Genomic DNA, 24,121 nt, shown 5'->3' with positions numbered 1-24,121 from the left:
ATCTATCTATCTATCTATCTATCTATCTATCTATCTATCTATCTATCTATCTATCTATCTCCTCCAACTACTCTAACATCAAGAAAGGTCTCATGAGTTACAAATATCATCTCTCCGTGTAGGAATGTAAACAGTTCAACTTTAATAAATCCCTTATGATTTCTCTTTCCTGTTTACTTTTTCACTCTTCTCTTGAGTCTTGTATTTGAAAGTCAAATTTTCTGTTCAGCTCCGGCCTTTTCATCAAGAATGCTTGAAAGTCCTCTATTTCATTGAATATTCATTTTCCCCCCTGAAGTATTATACTCAGTTTTGCTGGGGAGGTGATTCTTGGTTTTTAATTCTAGCTCCTCTGACTTCCAGAATATCATATTCTAAGCCCTTCAGTCCCTTAATGTAGAAGCTGCTAGATCTTGTGTTATCCTGATTATGTTTACACAATACTCTAATTGTTTCTTTCTGGTTGCTTGCAATATTTTCACAAGCTATTGACTTGTTTTTCATGATTTTCTTGCATCACTATCATTTCTCTTCCCAGTTTTTCCTCTACTTCTCATACTTGACTTTCAGAATCCTTTTTGAACTTTTTCCATGGCCTGAGATCAATTCATATATTTCTTGGAGGCTTTTGATTTAGGAGCTTTGACTTTGTTGTCTTCTTCTGGTTGTATGTTTTGATCTTCTTTGTCATCAAAGTACAATTCTGTAGTCTGAGTTTTTTTACACTGTTTGCTCATCTTCCCAGCCAAATACTTGCCTTTCTAAGTCTTTGTCAAGTTAGAACTTTCATTGTGGGGTGGGGGTGGGGGTGAGTGTACTGTCCCAGACTTCAAGGGTTTTGTATCAGCTACTCAATTCCCCACCATCTATGGGCCCAGAGTTCCAGAAGCAGCTTTTGCTGCTGCTGCTACAAAGCCACCACCTCTGCTGCCCCAGGGCTGGGGCCAGACCCCAGCCAGACCTCACACCTCTTTCACCCAGGTCCCATAGAGATTTTCCACTGACCTTCTCTGCTGTCTTTGGTGTTTTGGGGTTGACAAGTCTGGAAAGTCTGGAAACTACCAGAGCTGCCAGTGATTCAGTCCCCTGAGGCCTGTTCCAGCCCTGTGTGGGTGCAGCCCACCCCAGACTGCACACTGCTCCAAGCCTGGTGTGATAGACCATTCCTGTTGACCTTCCAGGCTGTCTTGGGATGGAGATGTATTTCACTCTGTCATTTTGTGGGTTCTGTAGCTCTAGAATTTGCTTAGAGTCATTTTTATAGGTATTTGGAAGGTTTGAGGGAGAGCTCAAGCAAGTCCCTGCTTTTACTCTGTCATATTGATTCCTCCCCAGTAAATCCTCTCATGAGGAATATATTTAAAGGCTTGTACAAGGGACAAGTAATAGTTGTTATTGTTATTCTTGGTTGGAATTCAAGAAATTACCTCTTTCTATGTGATGCTACTAGGGTTAGAGCATAAGTGGACCACATAACCTAGTGAACTCTCCAAATTGAATATGACAGCATTAAAAAGTTCAGAAAATGAATAATTTTTCAATTATTACTATATTTTAACTGTCACTAAAAAGACATTGTAGTTTGGATTGAATAAGTGTTCAGTAGGGCTGGGTATTAACACAAAAGAAATGGTCACATAATCCTTACCAACTTTGTAACTTGGGTCATTTTATGATATTGGGGAGGGGGGGAGGGATATCTGGTCCCCTGGAGGACTCCTTTATCTCCCACTTTCCACTTACATTTTTAATATGAATTTGGAGTTTTTCAACTTGTACCACTTTGGAAGGGATCTGTCTCATGTTTGGGCAAGAACAAGAATACCAATAGCAATTCTTGTACCCGAAAGACCAGCCAGTGAGTAAGCATTTACTAAGTAGCTACTTTGTATCATATCAGTCACTGTGCTAAGGACTGGAGATACAAAGAAAAGGCCAAAAAAGGAATTGTGTCCTCAACGAGCTCCCGTTCTGATAATGGCTATGCTCTTTCAGGATCTTTTAGTTATCATTTATAGCTAAATTCAGTGGAAGAAATAATTGTGGTCTTCACACCCCCCATGAAGGCCAGGGGCTGCGCTAACTTTACCTATTGTAAGTCTAGCTGAAGAGAAATAAAATGGGGATGAACTCATACATTTCCTTTCTATGACTCAGAAGCCATGACCTAGCTATAAGTGTGAGAGTCTGTGTGTGTGTTGGGAGTAGGAAGAAGATGAGGTCAGTTCTCTCCCAGAGACCAAGTTATCTCTTAGTTCAGGGGGTTTTAAACTGTGGTCCATGACCTTAAAAATTATACATTTTGAAATTTTTTTTTAAGCAATTGGGGTTAAGTAACTTGCTCAAGGTTACACGGCCAGTTATTTCTGGGTGTGGTGCTAAGTATCTGAGCCCAGATTTGATCCCCAGGTCATCCCGACACTGGAGCCGGTGGTCTTAACTTGTTGTGCTACCTGGCCGCCCCTGAAATATTGTTTTTTAATTTTATGTATTTAAAAACATTTTTTTTTCTGAAAAGGAATTTGTTAGCTTCACCAGACTGCCAAAGAAGTCCATGAAACAACCAAAAAAGTTTAAAACTATTGCCATAATGCTGTTAGGCTCTTTTTTAAGAGGCAAATTTGAACTTTCTAGCCATTTACAGAATTCATTGAATTGAAATAATTTCAATCTCTTTCTTCATATCAGATTTCTTTGAGAACATCCTAAAGAAAACTAGTTGGTACAATAAATTAATTCCCTAAAAACAAAACCATTCAGATCTTCCTGTGATGTGAGCTCTTGTGTAGCCTTGGGATTTTCCTTCATGAGAATTCTATATAAGCACTCTTGGGAATCAGTTCCCCTAAGACACTAATTGCCAATATTTAAATAGTGCTTACTAGCTTATTATATGCCAGGCACTCTGCTAAGTACTTTACAATTATCATCTCGTTTGATCCTCACAACAATCCTGGGAGATAGGTGCTTTATTATCCTTACTTTACAGATGAGGAAACTGAGGCAAACAGGTAAAATGACTTGCTAAGGTCATTTGAACTCTGTTCTCTTTGACTCCTGGACCAGTGCTGACATCGATGTAATTGATTTCAAGATCAGAAGTGTCCAGATTCTTTCGGTAGTGACCAAAAATCATTTTATAGGCACATGAATCTTTTGATGAAGTACAGACTATTGTAATGAAATATAAACATATTTATTGAGCATACTATGGGGAACTCCAGATGTGGGAGCTTCTAACAACATGGACATCCACCCAGGATATGACTTAGTAGATGGATCTCAGTAAGTTGCTAGGGGCACATAGAGCTTACATGACTTGCCTACAGTTATTATAGTCAGTAATTGTCAGAGGCAGGATTTGAGTACAGCAGAAAGAGCATTCCAATGTAAAGATCACAGATGCTGAAGGCAAAGGGCATGAGTTCAGATCCCACCAAGTGTGTGACTTAAGACAAAGACATTCAACCTCCCAATTGCCTCATCTGTACAATGATAAGGTTGTACGAGAAAGCCTTTGAAGTCTCTGCCAGCTCCAGATTTGTGAACCTATGAGCCTAACCCATGCCTTTCTGACTCCAAGTGCAATGTTCAAACCACTAACCCTGTGTGCCTCCGTCTGGCAGCTCTTCAAAAATATAGATTCTGGAAATCCAATTTGATTTATTTTATTTATACACAATTATATAGTTACAAGCATAGTGGTAGTCATGGATCAATTTTAATGAAGTTGCTAAGACTTTTTAACAGATAGCTTATCTTCTGACAGTGGTGGTGTAGTCACACTGGGCACATTTCAGTCCTAACTCACGGTTGTCATTGATGGTGGCTCTAAGCTTTGGTTTCAAGAGTTTTAATGTATTTTTACAGAGCTCAGTGGATAAGAATTTGACCCTATGAGCAGAAATTAAAAGTAAATAAGTTTAATTTTGTAATTAAAAATTTGGAGGTAAAAAGGGATTTTCTTAAAGTTTGGGGGATCACATTTGTCCCACAAGCTATATGTTTGATTTCTGAGTTCTCGGAATTACTAAATTGCTTAACAGGAAGTGCAAAATGCAGCTGACTTAATAATAATGTATTGTGTGCCTGAAACAAGGCATAACATTGAGATTTATGTCACAACTTCCTCCAACTTGTGTTGATTTTCTCTGATTGTCTATGAGTAATGTTAATATCTGCTCCGGCAGCAACCTGAGCTCATTATTAGTAGTGACTCAAAAACTGTCCAGACATAACACTGGGATGATTTTGATAAACAGGGACTGAAAGTTAAATGCACAAATGACTTTTCTTGTTCTAACAATGACTGGTGTTTATTTGTCCTTAAAAGAAGTTTGTAAAAATTCTAGTGAACATAAGGCTGTCATGACTAATGATAACAGTTCTTATTTACATGGTGCATTACTGTTTGCAAACTGATTCACAAACATGAACTCATTTGATACTCAGAACAACCCTGTAAGGTTATATATCATTATTATCCCCATTGTTCAGATGGAACTGAGACTTAGAGAGAGCAAATAACTTATCCAAGGTCACATAGCTAATAAATATCCAAATGGGGTACAAAAATATTTATAGCAGCTCTTTTTGTAGTGGCAAAGAATTAGAAGTTGAGGGCATGCCTATCAATTGGGGAATGGCTGAACAAGTTGTGGTATATGAATGTAATGGAATACTATTGTGCTATAAGAAATGATGAGCAGGCAGACTTCAGAAAAACCTGAAAAGACTTATATGAACCTAGGCTGAGTTAGGGGAGCAGAACCAGGAGTACACTGTACCCAGTTACAGCCACATTGTGTGATGACTAACTTTGATAGACTTGGCTCTTCTCAACAATGCAAGGTTTTAAGACAACTCCAAAAGGCTCATCATGGAAAATGCTATCCACATTTAAAGGAAGAACTATGGAGTGTGAATGCAGATTGAAGCATACTATTTGCTCTCTTTTTTTTGTTTGTTTATTTCTTTCTCATGGTCCCTCCCATTGGTTCTAATTATTTTTTACAATATGACTAATGTGAAAATATGTTGAATATGAATGTATATGTAGAGCCTATATCAGATTGCACACCTTTTTGGGGAAGAGGTAGGGGGAGAAAATTTAAAACTCAAAAGCTTGTGGAACTGAATATTGTAAATTAAAAATAAATTAATTTAAAAAATAAAACACTCTTTATGGGGGAAAAGTCTAAATGAGATTTAAATTCAAGTCAGTCTTTCTTACCCAGAGTTTAGCTATCAACTTTACTAAAGCATGCTGCCTCTCCACGATACACATTTTATATAAGAAATTGCATATGTCACAGATTTTTAATTATGAAATATTATAATTAATGTCCATTGTACATCATAATTAAAGCAGAAGTAGATGTGTGTGAGACTTTTAATAAGAGAAGACTAAGCTATATATTAAGCCTAAAATATAGTAACAAGAAGATTAATACATAATAGATGACAAACTAAACCAAAATGGTAAAAAAAATATATATATATAACTAACAAGGAGCTGCCAAGCTGGAAATGATTACCTAGATTTCCTTTATAACTTAGATTTCCTAAATTATGATTGACATGCTCATTAGCATGTGTCATTATAATTCAGGATACATGGTCATAAATTGGGAAATGAGAGATCATTCAGTTTTCAGAAATCAATCATTTAGCAAATTAGTGATCAAATAATCACTACTTTGATGAAAAGGTCCTATGTGACAATAAAATGTACATTTGTCTCATTACTCATATTGTACAATTCTTCAGGAACTACAGAAAATGGAAATCAGTTTTTACACTCCCTTTATTTGTAGGTTCTGTGCCTCTGAGGCTGCATCCTTTTCAAGAAATATTATCTCTCTCATGTACTCATGGATTGCTAGACAGAACTAAAAGGAGTCACACTGATAATTTAGATAACAAAAATACAGATTTATATATTTAAATCATCCAGTGTCAACTAGGACGTCACTATGGGAAAGCCATCCTTTATTCTTCCCTAATTGATTCTCTATCCCATTCCTCCCAGTGGCTGTTGTGACCTTTCTCTCATTTTCTGGAGGTCACTAGATAATATCCAGCAGGATCTGAGATCCCTAAAGCTCTTCCAGGACTCAGTCCAAGTGCCCTGATCAAGACAATTATCCAAGAAAATTCTAAAGGACCCATGATTAAAAAACACTGTCCATCTCCTGAAAAAGAACTGTTGAGCTCCATGCACATTGAAATGCTCTTTATTTTTCTTGCTTTTTTTCCCCCAATGTGGCTAATATGGAAATATGGTTTGCATGACTTCACATGTATAATTGATATCATGTTGCTTGCCTTCTCAATGGGTAGGGGAGGATAAGGGATGGCGAGAATTTGGAATTCAAATTTTTTAATGAATGTTAAGAAATAAAAACATAAAAGAAAATGAATGTCAATAGCCTTATAAAAATAAAACTCAGCTCAAGCAAAGCTTTCTGCCTTACTTGATTCCCTAGCTACTAATCTCTCACTCCCAACAAATTACCTTAATTACCTTTGGTTTATTTGTGTGTGTGTGGGGGGGGCATCTATATGCCTACAAATGTACAAGCTGTCTTCTGGGAAAACATGTGAACTACTTTGTTTCTAGAAATTTTTTTTTCAATTAACAAGCATTTCTTTTCTTTCCCTCCTACCTCCTCGGTCCTCCATGGGAAAAAATAAATTAAAAAGGAAGACAAATACATGATAACATATATGCAGAGTTGAGCAAATCAAATTACCACATTGTCCATGTTGAAAAAACATTATGTCTTATTCTGCATCTTGAATCCATCATTTCTCTGTCAGGAGTTGGGTAGCATGCTTCATCATCAAGTCCTGTGGATGGTACTGATCAGAGTTTAATGGTTTGTCTTTCTAATGTAATTATTGTATAAGCTCCTTTAAGATAAGAAGTTTCATTTTATTTGGAATATCGAGTGCTTGGCACATTGTAGATACATAGTTGATTAATAATAAAAATAATAGCTAACATTTACATAGCACTTAACTATATGCAAGGTACTGTGCTAAATGCTTTACAAATATCATCTTATTTAATCTTCACAACAACCCTGGAAGGAAGGTGATATTATTATCCCCATTTTACAGATGAGGAAACTGAGGCTAGTGGAGGTTAAATTACTTGCCCAAGACACGCAGTAAGTGTCTGAGGCTCGTTGGAATTTGGATCTTCCAGACCTCATACCCAGTGCTTTATCTACTACACCTACTAGCTGCTTCAATTATTGATAGATCAATTGATTGTAGTAGTTTATGTATTAAATCCATGGCACAAATATTCCATCAACAAAAACTAAATGAATTTAGTCTGTTTAAGAGGAGGTAGCCAGAGAGACCTCCTATCAGACCCTTTGTGCTCAGAATAGTGTAACTCTTCTAGCTAAGAAAGAAAAAACCAGTTCATGGATTTTGTAATTCCTGTAAACCATTAAAAAAAAAATTTAGGACTGATATAGATATTATACAGGTTAGCATTTCCCTGCTTCACCATTTGTATCACAAAGGTATTTGTTTCAGTGAGCTATATTGAAATCTTAAAGAATAGGAGAAGAGGTTAGACAGCCACAGTCTACAGGGAGATATTTATAAGACTCTGTAGATTATGAGTTTGGATCTACCTACATCACCATAAAATATCATTTGTGACTAAAGAGGGTATTTAGAATTCCGGTGGGGGTGGCAGGATTGGCTGTGTTGTTTGTAGTCTGTATAATCACTATTTCCTCACAAGGTAATTGAATAGTAAGTGTTATTTAAAATACTCCTGGAGGAATTCCCAGTCTTACTCTAGGAAACGGAAGGCTATATCTTAGGATTCTCTTTTCTTCTTGGCAACTTCACATATAATTTCTCTTTCAACTATTGTGGGGCTAAGATACAGTTTAATCCAATAATTGAAAATATAGCAGGGCCTCATGTTAGCAGGTCTTACCAGTGGCCCTATTGTTCTCAGCATCTCTCTTCAGGACATCAGTTAGCACCACAAAATGTTAGGGACATAAACACTTGCTTATATCCTGGCATATCGTAGCTACTTGTGAATTGATTGATAGAATGATTGATTAATTCCTGTCTGACTAATAATTCTTTAAAATGTCCCACTTCTGTCTGAGTAATGAATGGGGATTTCATGAACTTTTGTAAGGGCTAAACTTATCAGAAATCTGGATTTATAGAACCGCGGGGGTGACCATGAGGCAGAAGGAGTGGAATGTGTTCTAGAAACCTTCTTCCAATAAAGGGAATGTCAGATGATCTTTTCAACTTTCATTCTGAGAGTCAGACAAGATGTTCAGTGATTTAATCTGTAAAACTGTTTTGTTTTTGTGATTTAGAATATTTGAGGTGTGTGAGTCATATAGTTCAAGGTCAGAAGAATGATGAAAACTTTGTTGCTCTACAATGATTATTAAGATAACTCATTTTCTCTTTTTTTGGGGGGTGGGCAAAACAATCTGGGTTTTGTGACTTGCCCAGGGTCACACAACTGGTAAGCATCAAGTGTCTGAGGCCAGACATGAACTCAGATCCTCCTGAATCACTGTGCCACCTAGCCACCCCTTCATTTTCTTAAAATGATAAGTAATATTTATCTAAAATCATCAGCAAGCATTATCTGCAACAGGGATAAGGTAGAAAGCTTTCCTAATACAATCAGAGGTGAAGCAAGAATGCCCATTATCACCTCTGTTATTTAATATTGTACTAGAACTGTTAGCTACAGCAGTAAGAAAAGAAAAAGAAATTAAACTAATTAGCATAGGCAATGAGGAAACAAAACTATCACTCTTTGCAGGTGACTTTATACTTAGAAAATCCTAGAGAATCAATTAAAAAAACTGTTTGAAATTATAAATGACTTTAGCAAAGTTGCAGAATACAAAATAAGCCCACATAAATCATCAAATATATAGAGAACTGATTCAAATTTATAAATAAAAAAGTCATTTCACAACTGATAAATTGTCAAAGAATATGAATAGGCAGTTTTCAGACAAAGAAATCAAAGCTATATATAGTCATATGAAAAAAATGCTCTAAATCGCTATTGATCAGAGAAATGCAAATTAAGACAAATCTGAGGTACCACCTCACAGCTATCAGAGTGGCTAATATGACAAGGAAAATGTTGAATGTTGGAGGGGATGTGGGAAAACTGGGACACTAATGCACTGTTGGTGTAGTTGTGAACTGATCTAACCATTCTGGAGAGCAGTTTGGAACTATGCATAAAGGACTATTGAACTGTGGATACCCTCTGATTCAGCAATGCCACTGCTAGGTCTATATCCCAAAGGCGTACAAAAAAGGGGGGAAAGGACCTATTTGTACAAAAAATATTTATAGCATCTCTTTTTGTGGTGACTAAGAATTTGAAATGAAAGGGATACCCATCAATTGACTAATGGCTAAACTAGCTTATGATTGTGATGAAATATTATTGTGCTATGAGAAATGATAAGCAGGATGATTTCACAAAAACCTGGAAAGATTTTTCATGAACTGATGCATAGGGAAGTGAACAGAACCAGGAGAATATTGTACACAGTAACAGCAATATTGTATGATAAAGAACTGAATGACTTAGCTATTCTCAGCAATGCAGTGATCCAAGACAATCCTAAAGGACTAATGATGAAGTATACTATCTGCCTCCAGAGAAGGAACTGATATTGATTGAACACAGACTGAAGCATGCTATTTTTCACTTTCTTTCATTTTTTCCTTTATTCTAGGCTTTTTGTTCAAAATGACTGATATGGAAATGCTTTACATAATTGCACCTATATGACCTATATCTGATTGATTACTGTCTCAGGGAGGGAGGAGGAGAAAGAGGGATAAAATTCAGAACTCAAAACTTTAAATAAAAATGTTAAAAAAAATAAAGATAATTCATTTTCTAGAAAGAATGCAAAAGATGTCTTGTATAACAATAACAGAGTTTTATATGGTCTCTTCCCTTCAAGATATTTTAAATGCTTTCTCATGCCTTGCATGGGAATAAATCCTTAGAGAATAAATATAACTCAAATAAATTCTATTGAACTTTTAAAAGTGGGGAGTATGAAGAAATGCTATTAATGTTAGAAACCAGAGCTCATTATTCTAGTTCAATACACTATTCTATGCATTACACTGATATCATAATGGCCTTATCATAAGGTAAGAAGCAGCAAGGTGCAATGGAAAGAGTACCAGCAGGGTGCTAGGTAGCTCAGTGAATAGAGTACCTGACCCTGGAGTCAGGAGGACCTGAGTTCAAATCCTGCCTCAAAACACTTAACAGTTTACTAGCTGTGTGACCTTGGGCAAGTCTCTTAACCCCAAATGCCCTGCCTTCCCCCCTCCAAAAAGCAAAAAAAAAGCCACCAAAACCCACAAAAAAAACTCAAAAAAAAAAAAAAAAAAAGAAAAAAAAAACAAAAAAAAATGAAAGAGTACCAGCTCTGGAATTAGAGAACCTGGGTTCAGATCTCACAGCTACTACTGCCTACCTATGTGATCTTGGCTATACATTTAACCTTCCTAGGCTTCTATTTTCTTTTAAATAAAATCTGTAGGTTAGAATAGATATTCTCTGAGATACTTTCTAGCTCTTAAATTTGTGATCTTATGAAAGAAGTCACCTCTCAGTAATCTCTAGCAGATCAGTAGCAAATCCTTAAAAGTCTCATCAGAGGGCTGGAATGGAGCAGAAGCCCTGAAATGTCTATCAACTCTTCTCTAAAACAGAAAATGGCCTTTTTTAAGCAACAGTAATTGAAGGAGTTGGACTATTGTGATGATCTCCCAGTTCCAGTTCTAAATAAATCAATGATTCCATGATATTTTCATCCCTAAAAATATGAACTAGGCAATTAATTTAACAGAAGGTGGTATAACTTTTTAGACAAGAGGTAAAGTTGGCCATTCTCAGCATGTTCTGACAAACAGAAAGGAATTTTATAGATGGAAAAAGCTTCAGAGAGATTGTCAAGAGAGAATTTTTTTTTTACAATGTGAGTTCTTACAAGTTTTAAAATTTTTTTTTCAAAGTTAACCATTATGGAACCATCTGTATGTTCATCTGCAGCCATAAGTACAAAAATATATTACATACATAAACGATCTTTGAGCAGTGCTTGATGCTGATTCCCTCTATCATCCAGCAATTGAAAGTTAAGAAATCTTATCTTGTAGGCTTTTTTTCCTGCCAGTAACTTAAAAGATCATCTCTCAGTTATTATAGCTATCTTAATCTCTATCCATTTATTTTAAAATGATTCCTTTTGCATATTTTATATATAATGATCTTTTAGGTATTTACATCATAGTCATTTACCACTACCCTCCTCCAACTGAACCTTCGGTTATCAGAGGGAAACAATTAAGCAAGAAGGTGAACCACAGAAACTACAGAAATCTGACAATGTATTTTTTCCTAGTAGTCTCCCACCTCTGTTCTGTGAGGTAGATATGTTTTATCTCTTTTTCTAGGACCCTCTTTATTTTTCATTTATCAGAACTTGATTTCCTTTTGGTCATCTTTTCACTGATAGTGACATTGCATAGTATATTTTGAAGAAATTTTATATATATATATATACACACATATATATATAATTCTGTTTATTTCATTCTACTTTAGTCATATACATCTCCTCTTGTTTCTCTGAATTCCTCATATTTTTCATTTTCTTACAGCAAAATATTCCATTGCATTAACATGCCATTATTTTTTAAGCTATTTCCCAATTGATGAATGTTCTAACCTGTCTTAAAAGTGACTTTTAATCAAATTAAGATGATCTCCAAGTATTTCATTTCATCATGGTAGGAAAAGAGGCTTGCAATGATAAAATATCCATGTTTAAAAGTTCTATGTTTTGTAGAATTCTATTTTGCTTACAATATCACAATTTTTCTTAAGACTTTCTATTTTCCTTTTTTCTAAAGCAATAAAGTTAAAATGACTTGTGTTGTCTAAGCTGGTCATTTCCATTCTCTAATAAAAACTCCCAAAGTTCTATGGCAGTACAGTTGGATAGTCTTTGGTCAGAAATTTGGTCAGAAAATTGTAACTAATTAGGTTTGAATTGTCTGTATTCATTAACTTAAAGCCTGAAATATATGCATTTTCAGTTTTTAGGAATAAATACCTTCATATTTTGTGTATAATAGAAAAAATCTTTTATTTTTAGGTTGCTTGTTGGCTCACCATGGAGTGGTTTTCCAGAGAACAGAATGGGAGATATCTACAGATGTCCTGTCAACTTACCCAGCACCATGTGTGAAAAATTGAATTTACAAAGTAAGTTGCAATGAGCACCATGATTCTTGAAAATACTCAAGATAGTTGTTATAATTCAGATTGGCAAAAGAAAACAGCAGATAGAGACAAGACCTGATTGTACATACAAATGAATATTTTCCTTATTTTCTCAGTTTGGGATCCAAAATGTGTGAGCAATTCCCCCAAATGAATTCCAATATACTGAATTTATTAGATGTAAGAAGAAGGTATATAGTTTGCTTATCCTCTTTTTTTTCTTCCTTTTTGGAGGGTTTAGGGCAGGGAAATTGGGGTTAAATGACTTGCCCAGGGTCATACTGCAAGTAAGTGTTAAGTGTCTGAGGCCAGATTTGAACTCATACAGACATATGTGGCTGAGGCCCTGACTCCAGGGCTGGTGCTCTATTCACTGAGCCACCTAGCTGCTCCCCTTATCCCTCTTTTTTGTTGTTAGGTACAAGTGTGTGCCAGTTTCCATCTTATTACAAATTAATTCTTGATTACATTATCTATACGTTTATTGTGATCTGGAGCCACCTACATTCATTCTTCTAAGTCTTTCTGTCTCTATTAGGGTTCTTCCCCATCTTATCATGAGTCTTAGGAAGCCAAAAGTGGTACCTACTCGAAAGAGGAAGTTTTCAGTACAGACATAGGGAATAAATCAATTTTTTTGTGCGTAGAGCTTTCCAAAAGTAGAATTGGCTACCTCAGTAGGTAGTGGTTCCCCTTCTCTACACTGTCTTCAAAGAAAGTATCTAAAAGTCTTCAAAGAAACCTGGATAACCACTTGTTGGGTGTGATACAGGGGCAATGTATTCAGGTAAGGCAAATGTTCTTAACCTGAGGTCTATGAATTTGTATGTGTTTTTAAAAACGATATCTAACAATTATATCTCAATATAATTGATTTCCTTTGTAATCCATTATATTTTATGCACTTAAAAACATTATTGTGGAAAGGGGTCCATTAATTTCCCCATAATACCAAAGGGGTCCAAGATAAATCCAAAATTATTTAAAACTCCTGATATAAGTATTAGGCTGAAAGGGCCTTTCTAAATCTGAGTCTTTTTCTGAGTCTGTCCATCTTTTTAATGGATTCTGCATTAAATATTATGTGTCTTCTCTGTCTCTGATCTTTTAAAAAATTTAGACTTTTATATATGTAAAATGTAAAATGGATATCTAAGATTCTTATTAATGATTGGGTAGTTTATAAGGAAGACTGGGGTAAACCTGAGAATGATATGAATTTAAAAAGTAAAACCATTTAGGAACAACTTAAACGAGTAATTATCTGAGGTGCAAAAGGAAGAATTGATATAGAGGAATTAGATGGGGGAGGAGGGCTGGTAGTTCTGGTAACCTGCTTTCATCAAGAATGGGTTTAAGAGGGAATAGTACATATATATTTAGAAGAGTATAAGTCTTCTAAATTCAGAACAAATAAAACGGTAGGGGCATAGGGAGGGGGAGAGGACAAGGGATGGATCTTTAGAGGGGAGGGTGAGGGAATAGGTAAAATGGGGGCATCCAAGGGTGTTTAGATTTATGGGAATGGGAGGATAGGGGAGGAGTCCTTAGAGGGGGGTAGGCAAGTCATCGGAATGCACAGTAGTGAGTAGAAGTAAAGTAGAGGGGGCAGGAGGGATAGGAAACAAGAGACATACACACACACATAAAAACAAAGATCAGGAGTAGAATAGGTTTGGGAAAGTACCGTGTTTCCCCGATAAGAAGACACTGTCTTATTTTTTTGGACAGAAGAATACCAGAGGGCTTATTTTCAGGGGAGGGCTTATTTTAATGAACATTGACAGCAATTTTAATAAACAGGTAAATGTGAACAAAAAAAATGTACCTTTATTCAATAAGCAAATCACTGGGGAAGAACAGGATGATGCGCTCACTGCTGCAGCTCTGATTGGATGCAGCTGGGAGCGCGGCGTGCGTTTCACGGGCGGGGGGGACGATGCATACAGAGGGTACCGTAATGTAGCGTGTAGCGCAGGGGGTCACCTTCACTACAGTAGCAATCTCAATAGGGCTTATTTTAGAGGAATCTTACATAGTAAGCGGAGGGCTTATTTTTGGGATAGGTCTTATTATCGGGGAAACACGGTATATGTCTCTCTCTATATATGTATATGTGTATGTATATAGCTATAGAGAAACATATCTAAACTTTATTGTAACCTTCTGGGGGGACTTTGGGGGGGGAAGAGAAAAAAAGAAAAAAATACAAAAGTGCACAGCAGAGAACAAAAGAAAACTCACAAGGACGCAAAGAAAAGATGGACAATTCTCAACACAATGAGCATTATTTATCGTATAGGCTTTCTTGAAATGAAAATTTATTGTTACTTATTTTGAATGCTCTCTTGTGTTCTGTGATGCACACGACATGCTTTTTTTCTTTCTAACTTTGTATTTACATTCCAGTATTTAAGTTTATGATGTTTTCTTGTTTCTTTTCTCTGTTTTCTATTTGTATTCTAGAGTTTGAGTCTAAAATAAAATTTTTAGGAAAAAAATAAGACTTCATTGAGATTATGTGAGTGAACCTCTATAATCCCAGCCTAAGAATGTTTAGGTAGGTAAGATAATAGATGATAAAAGATGATAATAGTAGCATTTATTTAGTACTTTAAATTTCAAAAAACACTTTACAAATATAATTTCATTTCATCCTTACAACAACCCTGAAAAGTAGGTGTATTATTATCTCTATTCAACAGTTGAGAAAACTAGTCAGACTAAGGTTAAATAACTTGCACAGTTAGTGTCTAAGGCTGGATTTGAATTTAAATCTTCCTGAATCCACGGCTAGCATTCTATCTGTTGCACAACCCAACAACTGTGTTAGATTGAAAAATCATCACTTCCTCCCCCACAAAAAGTGACACTCATAGTAATAAGTTAGGATTCCAATCCTGCTAAGTATGTTGTTTTCTTATGATCTGGCCCATTAAATGGCTTTGGAATATTTAGGTCACCAGGGAGCAGCTAACAGTTTAATCTGTAATTTAATATTATAATACTCCCCTGGGATTCAGCCAAGTGCTGACTGCTTGTTTATACCTATGTGAATGAAGTAGGTGCTTAAATGTGCTTGATGGTGGTGAAAATACTTTTCAAGCCTCGAGCCATTGTTTCAAATGGTATGAGTTGGCTTTGTTTCCACATTGGCAAGATGAAGCATGTTCAAAATGAACTGACTGATTTATATTGGTTTGGTCTAAAACATCACAGAATTGAAAGTTGGTCACAGCACTGGATCTTGACTGTCCTGTTCCACTTTTCAGTTTTTCAGCCAAGAGCTGATATTTTTCAAGATGTTTTTATTGTATGTTACTTTTCTTTTGACTCTTTTTATTTTGACATGTCAGTCAGTTCTCAGTGCATAATATCCCCTATAGTGTTTTAACATTTAAAGTATTAAAAAGCAACACTTGGGGTGGCTAGGTGGTGCAGTGAATAGAGCACAGGCCCTGAAGTCAGGAGGACCTGAGTTCAAATCCGGCCTCAGACACTTGACACATTTACTAGCCGTGTGACTTTGGGCAAGTCACTTAACCCCAATTGCCCTCCCCCCCCAAAAAAAAACCACAACACTGTCTAATAAAGTAATCATTCCTGACAACACTGGCAACTTTGCCCTCTTATAAGCCCTATTTGTTAATAGAATGGAAAAATGTGTATATTAGCCTTGATAAGCTGGGAAGTAACATTTTTCACTGTATTTGACCTGAAATTTCTTACCTTTTAGTGTTGCCTTTATTTGCATTATTTTAGTGTTTTTATATAATGTTCAGTTAGTTCTTTAGCAAAAAGCTTTTTGATGGTACCGTGCATAAAAGGACTTCAAAGATAAATCAGACATCAGTAAGTGAATGGGAAAAAAAAATGTGCTTACTTTGTGCCAAGTATTATGCTGAATACTTTGGCTACAAATAGAAAATGGAGTCCTTGCTCTCAAGGACCTCACATTCCATAAGGGAGACAACATATATAGGAAGTTTCAGCTGCAAGCAGATGGAAAGGTCCAATGGTCCTTAGGGTGCAGTGGCAATGATATTTATTTAATGCCATTTCCATTGATAGAACCTTGTCACTCAAAGATGTTGAACCTTTTGACAGTACCAACTTGGGTGGTAAGAACTTTTTTTCCGAGTCTCTAGTAGCTGTGGTCTCTGAAGTAGTGTACAACACCAAGATAGGAGATTGCCATCTGATATCGCCACAGAAGTTGCTTCTCTGGGACAGGGCTGAAAGCAGGAGTCTGGGGGTCCCTGCTATTCAAAGAGATCTTCAGTTAAGTGGTGGCATTGCTGGTAATTGGTGCTGGTGCTGCTTAGGAGGGTGGGTACCTTCTCTGTAGCTTTTAAGGGTCAGGCCAGAAGCAGACCTAGTAATTTAGTTGCTGTTGCTGTTGTTATTGACTTATTTTAGTCATGTCTGACTCTTTGTGACTCTATTTGGGGTTTTCTTGGCAAAGATATTGGAGTGGCTTGCCATTTCCTTTTCTAGCTCATTTTACAGATAAGAAACTGAAGCAAATAAGGTTGAGTGACTTGCCCAGGATCACACAGCTAGTAAATATCTAAGACTACATTTGAATTCAGGAGCATGAGTCTTCCTGACTTTAGGCTTGGCACCATCTACTGCACCATCCATAGGTAACCACCCCTGTTATTCTCAGATCTATTCCCATATGGTCAGGCATCATAGAATCTTATGATAAAAAATGATTTCAAAAGTCCTCTAAGACAAACTGTAACTATCTTCTGTGGTATGTTCTTAATGAGTGGTCAGCTAACATCTAGTTGAAAATCTCGAGTGGCTGGGAACTCCTTGCCTCCTAAGGCAATTTATTTGATTTTCAGGTTACTTTAATTATTAGAATATTTTTTTCATGTATATCAGAAATCTGCGTTTCATAACTGTCTTTTTTTAAGCATATAAGTGCCTTTTGCATAGGGGATACCCCTCTATTGCCATATTCCACTCAGGAGTTTCAGTCTGCCAAATGTCAGATGCATTTATAAAGTTAAACTTTGATCTTCTTAAACTTAGATGTCCAGTTTGCTCTGTCTTTGTTGACATCTGGGGTCATGGGTATTTACTGCTGTTCTTCTTTTTGGATGTAGCCTTCTGTAAATTACTGGACCTTTCCATATTTTCCCCTATTTTATAGTTGCTATTCTTTATTGTATCTAGTCTGCATAGTGAATAAAGTGTTGGTTTTGGACTTGGGAAGACTTGAATTCTAATCTTGTCTTAGATATTTACTTGTTATGAGTTCTTGGTCAAATCATTCTACTTCTCTAATGCACCATTTCCCCATCTGTAGGATAATAATAATAGTATTTTCACAAGATTTCTGTGAAAATCAAATGATATAATTTATGGAAAGTACTTTGAAATTCTTAAATACATGTCAGCTATTATTAATATCTGGCTTAAAGATCATATGTGGGTAATCTCTCCATTTAAAGTCCTCAAAGTATAAAGAGACATCACATAAACATGTGTATATATTTTATGTATGCATCTATTTATATGTATACACACGTACACTTTTATGTGTATGCATATGTACATGTCTGAGAGATATACATGTATGTGTGTGTACCTATATACACACATGTATATACACACATACACACATATTTTAAGCTCTGGGGCACAAATCTGCATCCCATTTTCTGATACCATCATCTTAACCAATTGTTTACTTCTTAGCCTTAGAGATACTTAGATGTAGTCTAGTAGGAGAGATTAAAGTATGAATGGTTGAGTGCACATGGGAGCTCAGAGGAAGGGTGTTACTTTTAGGGTAGTTTTTGAGGAGAGCATTGTGAGTCGAGAAAACAGTGGGAGCAGTGACATGGAGGCAGAACACAGGATAGTTTGGAGATAGATAAATAGTCCATTTTGGCTGTCACATAAGGTTCGTGAATGAGAGTCATAAGACCAGAGAAGTATTTGGGGCCAGATTGTGGGATGCTTTACTACCATACTTAGTAGTACCACGTTTGTTTGTTAGGCAATGGAGAGCCATGGAAGTTTTCTTAATAGAATCATGATATGATCAGAACTGTGCTTTAGGAAAATGATCTGGCAACAGTATGATGAATTAGAGGCAGTTACTGTGGAGATAGGTGTGTGTTTCTCTGAACTGGAATTTTTAGGGTTGAGGAGTAATGTGGGAGGAAAAAAAAGAAACTGATGTGAAAAAGACTGTAGAAATCTATAATAATTAGAACTTTGAATTGTCTGGAGAGAGAAAGAGAGAGAGAGAGAGAGAGAGAGAGATAGAGAGAGAGAGAGAGAGTGAGAGAGAGAGAGAGAGAGTGTGTGTGTGTGTGTGTGTGTGTGTTGGGGGTTGGGTGGGATGAGGCAAAGAAGATATTAAGTTCATTTTTAGACCTGGCCTACATCCAGACTGTTGCATGTATGGTACTGAATTTGGTGCTACAAATTACCATTATAGCTTATCTGGGAGTCAGGCAGTAGTGTTGGATGTGTTTTCTAAATCACTTTAACAAAAATGGTGGAAACGTAATGGTCTCTCTGTTAATTTTTCCTTTTAACAGCTGTAACAAGCATTCCAAATGTTACTGAGATAAAAACAAATATGAGCCTTGGCTTGACACTTACACGGAACTTGGGAACTGGAGGGTTTCTGGTAAGTTTTAACTTTTTATTTCCTTGTCCATTTTTAAAAAAGGAATGATTTAGTCAGTTTTCCTATTGATCAAATTCTAGGTTTCAAACACCCAAGGGTCTCCTTTTTTCTTTTTAAATTTTTACAATGCTATAATGTTTCAAGTGTTAAATGGAATATAGCTATGCTCAATGTCCAAACATTTCAGAACATTTAGACAAACTGATTACGAAACCTGACTCCAGCTTGTGTACAGAGAAGGAAAAATGAAGTAATATTCCTTCCTAGCACTCAGATTGAGCTCAAGGATTTGGGGAAATGATAGCATCTCTTCTCTTACTCTTCACCATTTTGGGTCCCAGGAACCCTTGCCCATATAGGACTTTTGGAAGTCAGTGCTGTCCTTTTTGAAATTATATTCCAAGATTCTTCATTTTATCTGCTTTGTGTTCTCTGACATAATTAAATTTAATATTGATTGGTGAGAGCATTTCTCATGGTTTTGTCCATGACTATGGTTAGGGTATTTATTGTACTGTTTTTAAAATTGCTGTGAGGAATACTGACCAATCTAAACCATCTTATATCATTGACTAAGAACAGACTTCTCACTGGCAAAGACCCTTTGTCTTCCCAATCTAAGTTAGAATAAGAATGACCTCTCATATTCATATACAATAACTATTTAGAATTGCTATGCATGAAGACTGCTGCACACAGTCAAAACCTTAATACTAAACAAAGGAAAATAGAGGGATTTTCACCTTTTGAGTCCATGAAAAGAAGAGTAAAAAGAAATGAAAAGATAATAGTGAGCTGAATGATGCCTAGAGGATATAACTACTAACATTTTGGGAAAACAGGAAAAGATTTGAAGAAATGCTAAAGGCAGAGTCATCACCTTAGTCCTAGCTAAAATGATGTAAGGTTCAAATGAAAAGAGTGAAAGAATTAAATGAAGGGGCATGTGGCAAATGGAAGGGGAGAGAGTGATGGAGAAAGAAAGAAAGATACACCAGAGAGGGAATGAGAGCATTTGAGAGAAATGCCTGATTGAAAAGGAAAAAGAGAGGAGTGTGGTCAAGCTGGACATGAAAGCTGTTGAGGTCATTGTATTACTCTGGAAACCAGACACTGCCTAAAACACTGCAGAAGAAGCAAAGAGTTTTGTAACGTGATAGTAAGACTCTCTTCATTGGTGTCAATCCAGTCGTTTTCCCTCAGATGTTACTGTAAAGAATTCTTGTGTCATCATTTTATGGGACTGAGGCCTTTTACCCCACAAAGAGAAGAGAGCTTGCACAGAATTTGCTCCCTGAATTGGCAGGTTGCTATAGCTTAATGGGAGATGTAGACAATATTACTTAAGAGTTTATGTGAACATTTATGAGGCACAATTTAAATCTGGGGAATAGTCCATTTTCTCCCTAGAAGTGTTTGGACTTGGGATGGCTAGGTGGCACAGTAAATAGAGCACTGGCCATGAAGTCAAGAGGACCTGAATTCAAATCCAGCCTCCAACATTTGATACTTACTAGCCATGTGACCTTGGGCAAGTCACATAACCCTAATTGCCTTGCCTTCCCCCCTCCAAAAAGCAAAAAAAAAGTTTAGATTTGCTAGAATATTAATGTTATTAAATTTTTAAAAAATAGTAATTAGCATCAACTTATTTCTATGTCTTGTCAGTGAGTGTCCTGGGAAGATAAGTAGGAGATAATTCCCAAGGTTTCCTTTGTCAATCTTGAGAATAAGTTAGAAATAAATACTTCTCACTTAAAATAACAACCATATTGAGTTAGTTTTACTTGTATACCTACAGTATTACATATTTAATACTCTATAGAATAGATTATAGAGAAATTATATTAGTGATAAATGGGAAAATAACATGGAAATGAAATTAATTTGAGTAACAGATCTGCATGCAAAAATGAGGTCAACTCATTACTGGTCTGTAAATCAAATTCTGTTTTCCTAGAGTATTGTTTTCATTTGAAGCTTTGGCAGCCTTTTCATTTCTAAAGTGGAATATTCAACTCTGTTACTATCCAAGTTCAAATATTTTCGTTTAAAATTACTGAGCATATCTCTCTCTGTTTAAATGATATTCTGCAACACTTGCTGTGACACATGCATTTGAGTAGTTTTCAATTAGTGATCTTTGGTTGGTTTTGTTATCCTTAGTAGATTAAAAAAAGTTTGTTTTTAAAAATTCTGTTCTTAAGGAAAGAAGGGAGAAGGCATTGTTTAGTAGGAAAAAAACCAAAACCCTGGGCACAATTAGGAGTCTTAGATTATTCCCCTGCTTCTGTGTGACCTGAGGAAAGCTGCTTGATCTTCCGGGATCTCAGCTTCTTCACCTTATAGGTGAATATTATAAATTAGTGAGTCAGATCACAGATCTCAAAGATTCCTTCCAGTTCTAACATACTCTGATTCTAAAATTGGGGTGAAGGGGCATCAAGCTCTTAATACTATTTTAAGGCAGCTAGGTTATTCAGAGGATAGAGTGCTTTGCCAAGGGTCAAAAAGACCTCTGGCCTCAAACTCTTTTTTATTCGTTTGTTTATTTTTGCAGGGGAAAGGGCAGGGTAATTGGGGTTAAGTGACTTGCCCAAGGTCACACGGCTAGTAAGTGTTAAGTGCCTGAGGCCTTGAACTCAGGTCCTGATTCCAGGGCTGGTACTCTATTCCCTGCACTACCTATGGCCTCAAACTCTTAATGAGCTGTGTGACCTTGCCTCAGTTTCCTCAAGAATAAAATGTGAATAGTAAACATACCCACCTCAAAGGATAAAAGTGCTTCATACCATGTCTTACATACAATAGGCACTTAGTAAAGCTTATTTCCTTTCTTGATACCAAGTGACAAATATTGTTACTTAGCCTTGCCCTTGACAATTCACTTCCTACAAATTTTTATTGGAAATTTCCTTAGCTTCATGTGTAATAGATACCCATGAGCTTTGTAATCAGTAACATTACCTGAGAGTATTTTACATTTGTTCAAATCGGTGTGTTTTATGACTTTTGGGCTCAGATTGTAGCTTTGGTTGTAGCTATATTTTGGATAGTGCCAAAATAATTGTTTAGTACTATCTCCTAATTACCACTGAGTAAAGATATAAAACATTTTCTAAAATGTGATTTGTTATTCCATATTTTCTTCCTCCCTTTATCCCTTCCCCCACTCATTGAGCAGGCAAGAAATAGAATACCTATTATACATAGGCAGTCATGCAAAACATATTCGTTAGTCATGTTCTGGGTGGGGAGGAGGAAGAAAAATAAAGGAAAAAAAATATGTTTCAATCTTATTCTGAGTCTACCACTTTTTGGAGTTTTGCAAATTTTTTTTATTTTTAAAAATTTTAATTTTTGCAAAATTAAAATCTATTTGGAGATGAGCATTTTATATCATGAATTAAGGTATAAAACATGAACTTGGTAAAGGTGAATGATACATGGAGGGTGTGCTTCAATAATTATTTGTGGCTTCTGATATTTTAGAGTCTCCATTACCTTCACCATTGTTCTAGGAATGAATGTGGTCATAAATAGGTGTGCATTAGAATTTGAAGTGTTTTAATTCCACTTTCATTCTGTGAAACTGAATTTTGCCTCTCTGATTTGTATTTGTAATTTGTACTTCCTTATAAGGAACAATGGATATTAGGGTTGAACTGAATAGCTACAAAAATAGGGAGCAAATAAAATGCCACGTAAAAGAGTCAGTGTAGAATCCATTTCCTTAAATACTTAAGAAGCTATGATCTTTAAAGCATTCTCAAGATTTATGTGGAAAAAACTGCTAGTCATCAGATTTGCAGATTTGACTTTAAGTTCCAGTGTTAAAGTAAGGGTAATATTTTTGTTATTCTCAAGTGGCATCTCCCAATTTCAGCTTTTTAATGCTGTTTTTTATTTCTTCTCAGAAGAAAGAATATCTATTATTGAATAATTCTTTATATATTTAATCCACTAAGAAATCAATCATTTCTCTGTCTCTTTTTTTTTTTTGGTTAGAGAATTCTGAAGAACTTGAACAATTTAGAAGGGATATAGAAAGAAGCATTGTTAGAAACTGTAGAAGCCATTGAAAGATTTTGAAAATGAATGCTTTCCCAATGTACTTGACCTTGTAAGCCAATTTTGAAGAGGAAAAGTGTATCTCGTACATGGAGAATGAAATGTTAAGACAGCTGTTTCTTCTTCTTTTTCATTGGTCATCCTTTAGCTACCAACAGGAAGGCTGGTTCCAATGATTCCACTTTCCCCCATCTCACTGTTTGTAAGAATCCAAAATCTTTTTGTCAAATTTTATTTAATGATGCCAACCTACACCTTTACATTAAGCTTAAGAGTTTTCTCATAGATTTATTTTTGTCTTTGCTTGTCTTCCCTTTGAAGCATATTTTCTGAAATTTTTTGTGGGTGTGGGTGGACGGTTCAAATCTATTAATTCATTGGTATAGGGAATTCCCAGTGACAAAAACTCTTTCAACAAATGAAGATCAGGAACTGTTTTGCAATTTAATTTCGAAGAGTAACCTTAGGGCTTTGAAAAGTGGCAATGCCCAGAGTTACATAGCCAGGTCAGAGGTAAGGCTCTCTCTTTCCATTATGCTTTGCTTTTTCATACATAACCAAATAAATTAAGCTTTCCCTGAGTTGTAGCATATCAATTTTGAGATTTGATCATGACTTAGGTTTCCTTGGAATCTGAAGACTTCACAGAGCATGGGATTAGGAGCTGGGTCAAGGGAGAGAGAGAGCTAGGAGGGAATAATTGCAGTAAATAGGATAAGAGAGAAGGAATAAGAGAGAACAGTGATTTGGGGCAGACTTGAAGAGACTGTGAAGACAAAGTAATGTTATGTTGTATAAAATGACAGAGACCAAACAATAAATATAGGGGCCTAGAAAATGGAGGTAATGGACTTGCTTGCAGAAAGTTCAGTAGCCAATAAATTGATAGGTCAGCCTGGTATAGTAGAATGCTCTACTAGACTTGGAGTCAGAGGACCTGGGTTCATCCCTTTCTATATGTGTTAATTTGATCAAGTAACTTAACCTATATGGACTTTAGTTTTTTTCATTTTAAAGCAAAGTACTTAGACTAGATGACCTCT

General features: G+C 36.0%; 1 protein-coding gene across 1 annotated transcript in view; it reads left to right on the top strand.

Moving 5' to 3' along the window:
• ITGA2 (integrin subunit alpha 2) overlaps positions 1-24,121 on the top strand; it is a 166,011-nt gene that overhangs the window by 42,116 nt on the left and 99,774 nt on the right. Inside the window, exons 3-4 of the mRNA XM_069095292.1 lie at positions 12,222-12,331; positions 18,916-19,007. Of these exons, the coding sequence (XP_068951393.1) occupies positions 12,222-12,331; positions 18,916-19,007 (202 nt within the window). The remainder of the gene's footprint in view (positions 1-12,221; positions 12,332-18,915; positions 19,008-24,121) is intronic.

This window comes from Petaurus breviceps, unplaced genomic scaffold (assembly GCF_028583685.1).
Source record: "Petaurus breviceps papuanus isolate PSGF00001 unplaced genomic scaffold, PetGlider_PUasm1.0 226, whole genome shotgun sequence".
In the NCBI taxonomy this organism is placed as follows: Eukaryota; Metazoa; Chordata; class Mammalia; order Diprotodontia; family Petauridae; genus Petaurus; species Petaurus breviceps.
This window is presented reverse-complemented; position numbering and strand designations above follow the sequence as displayed.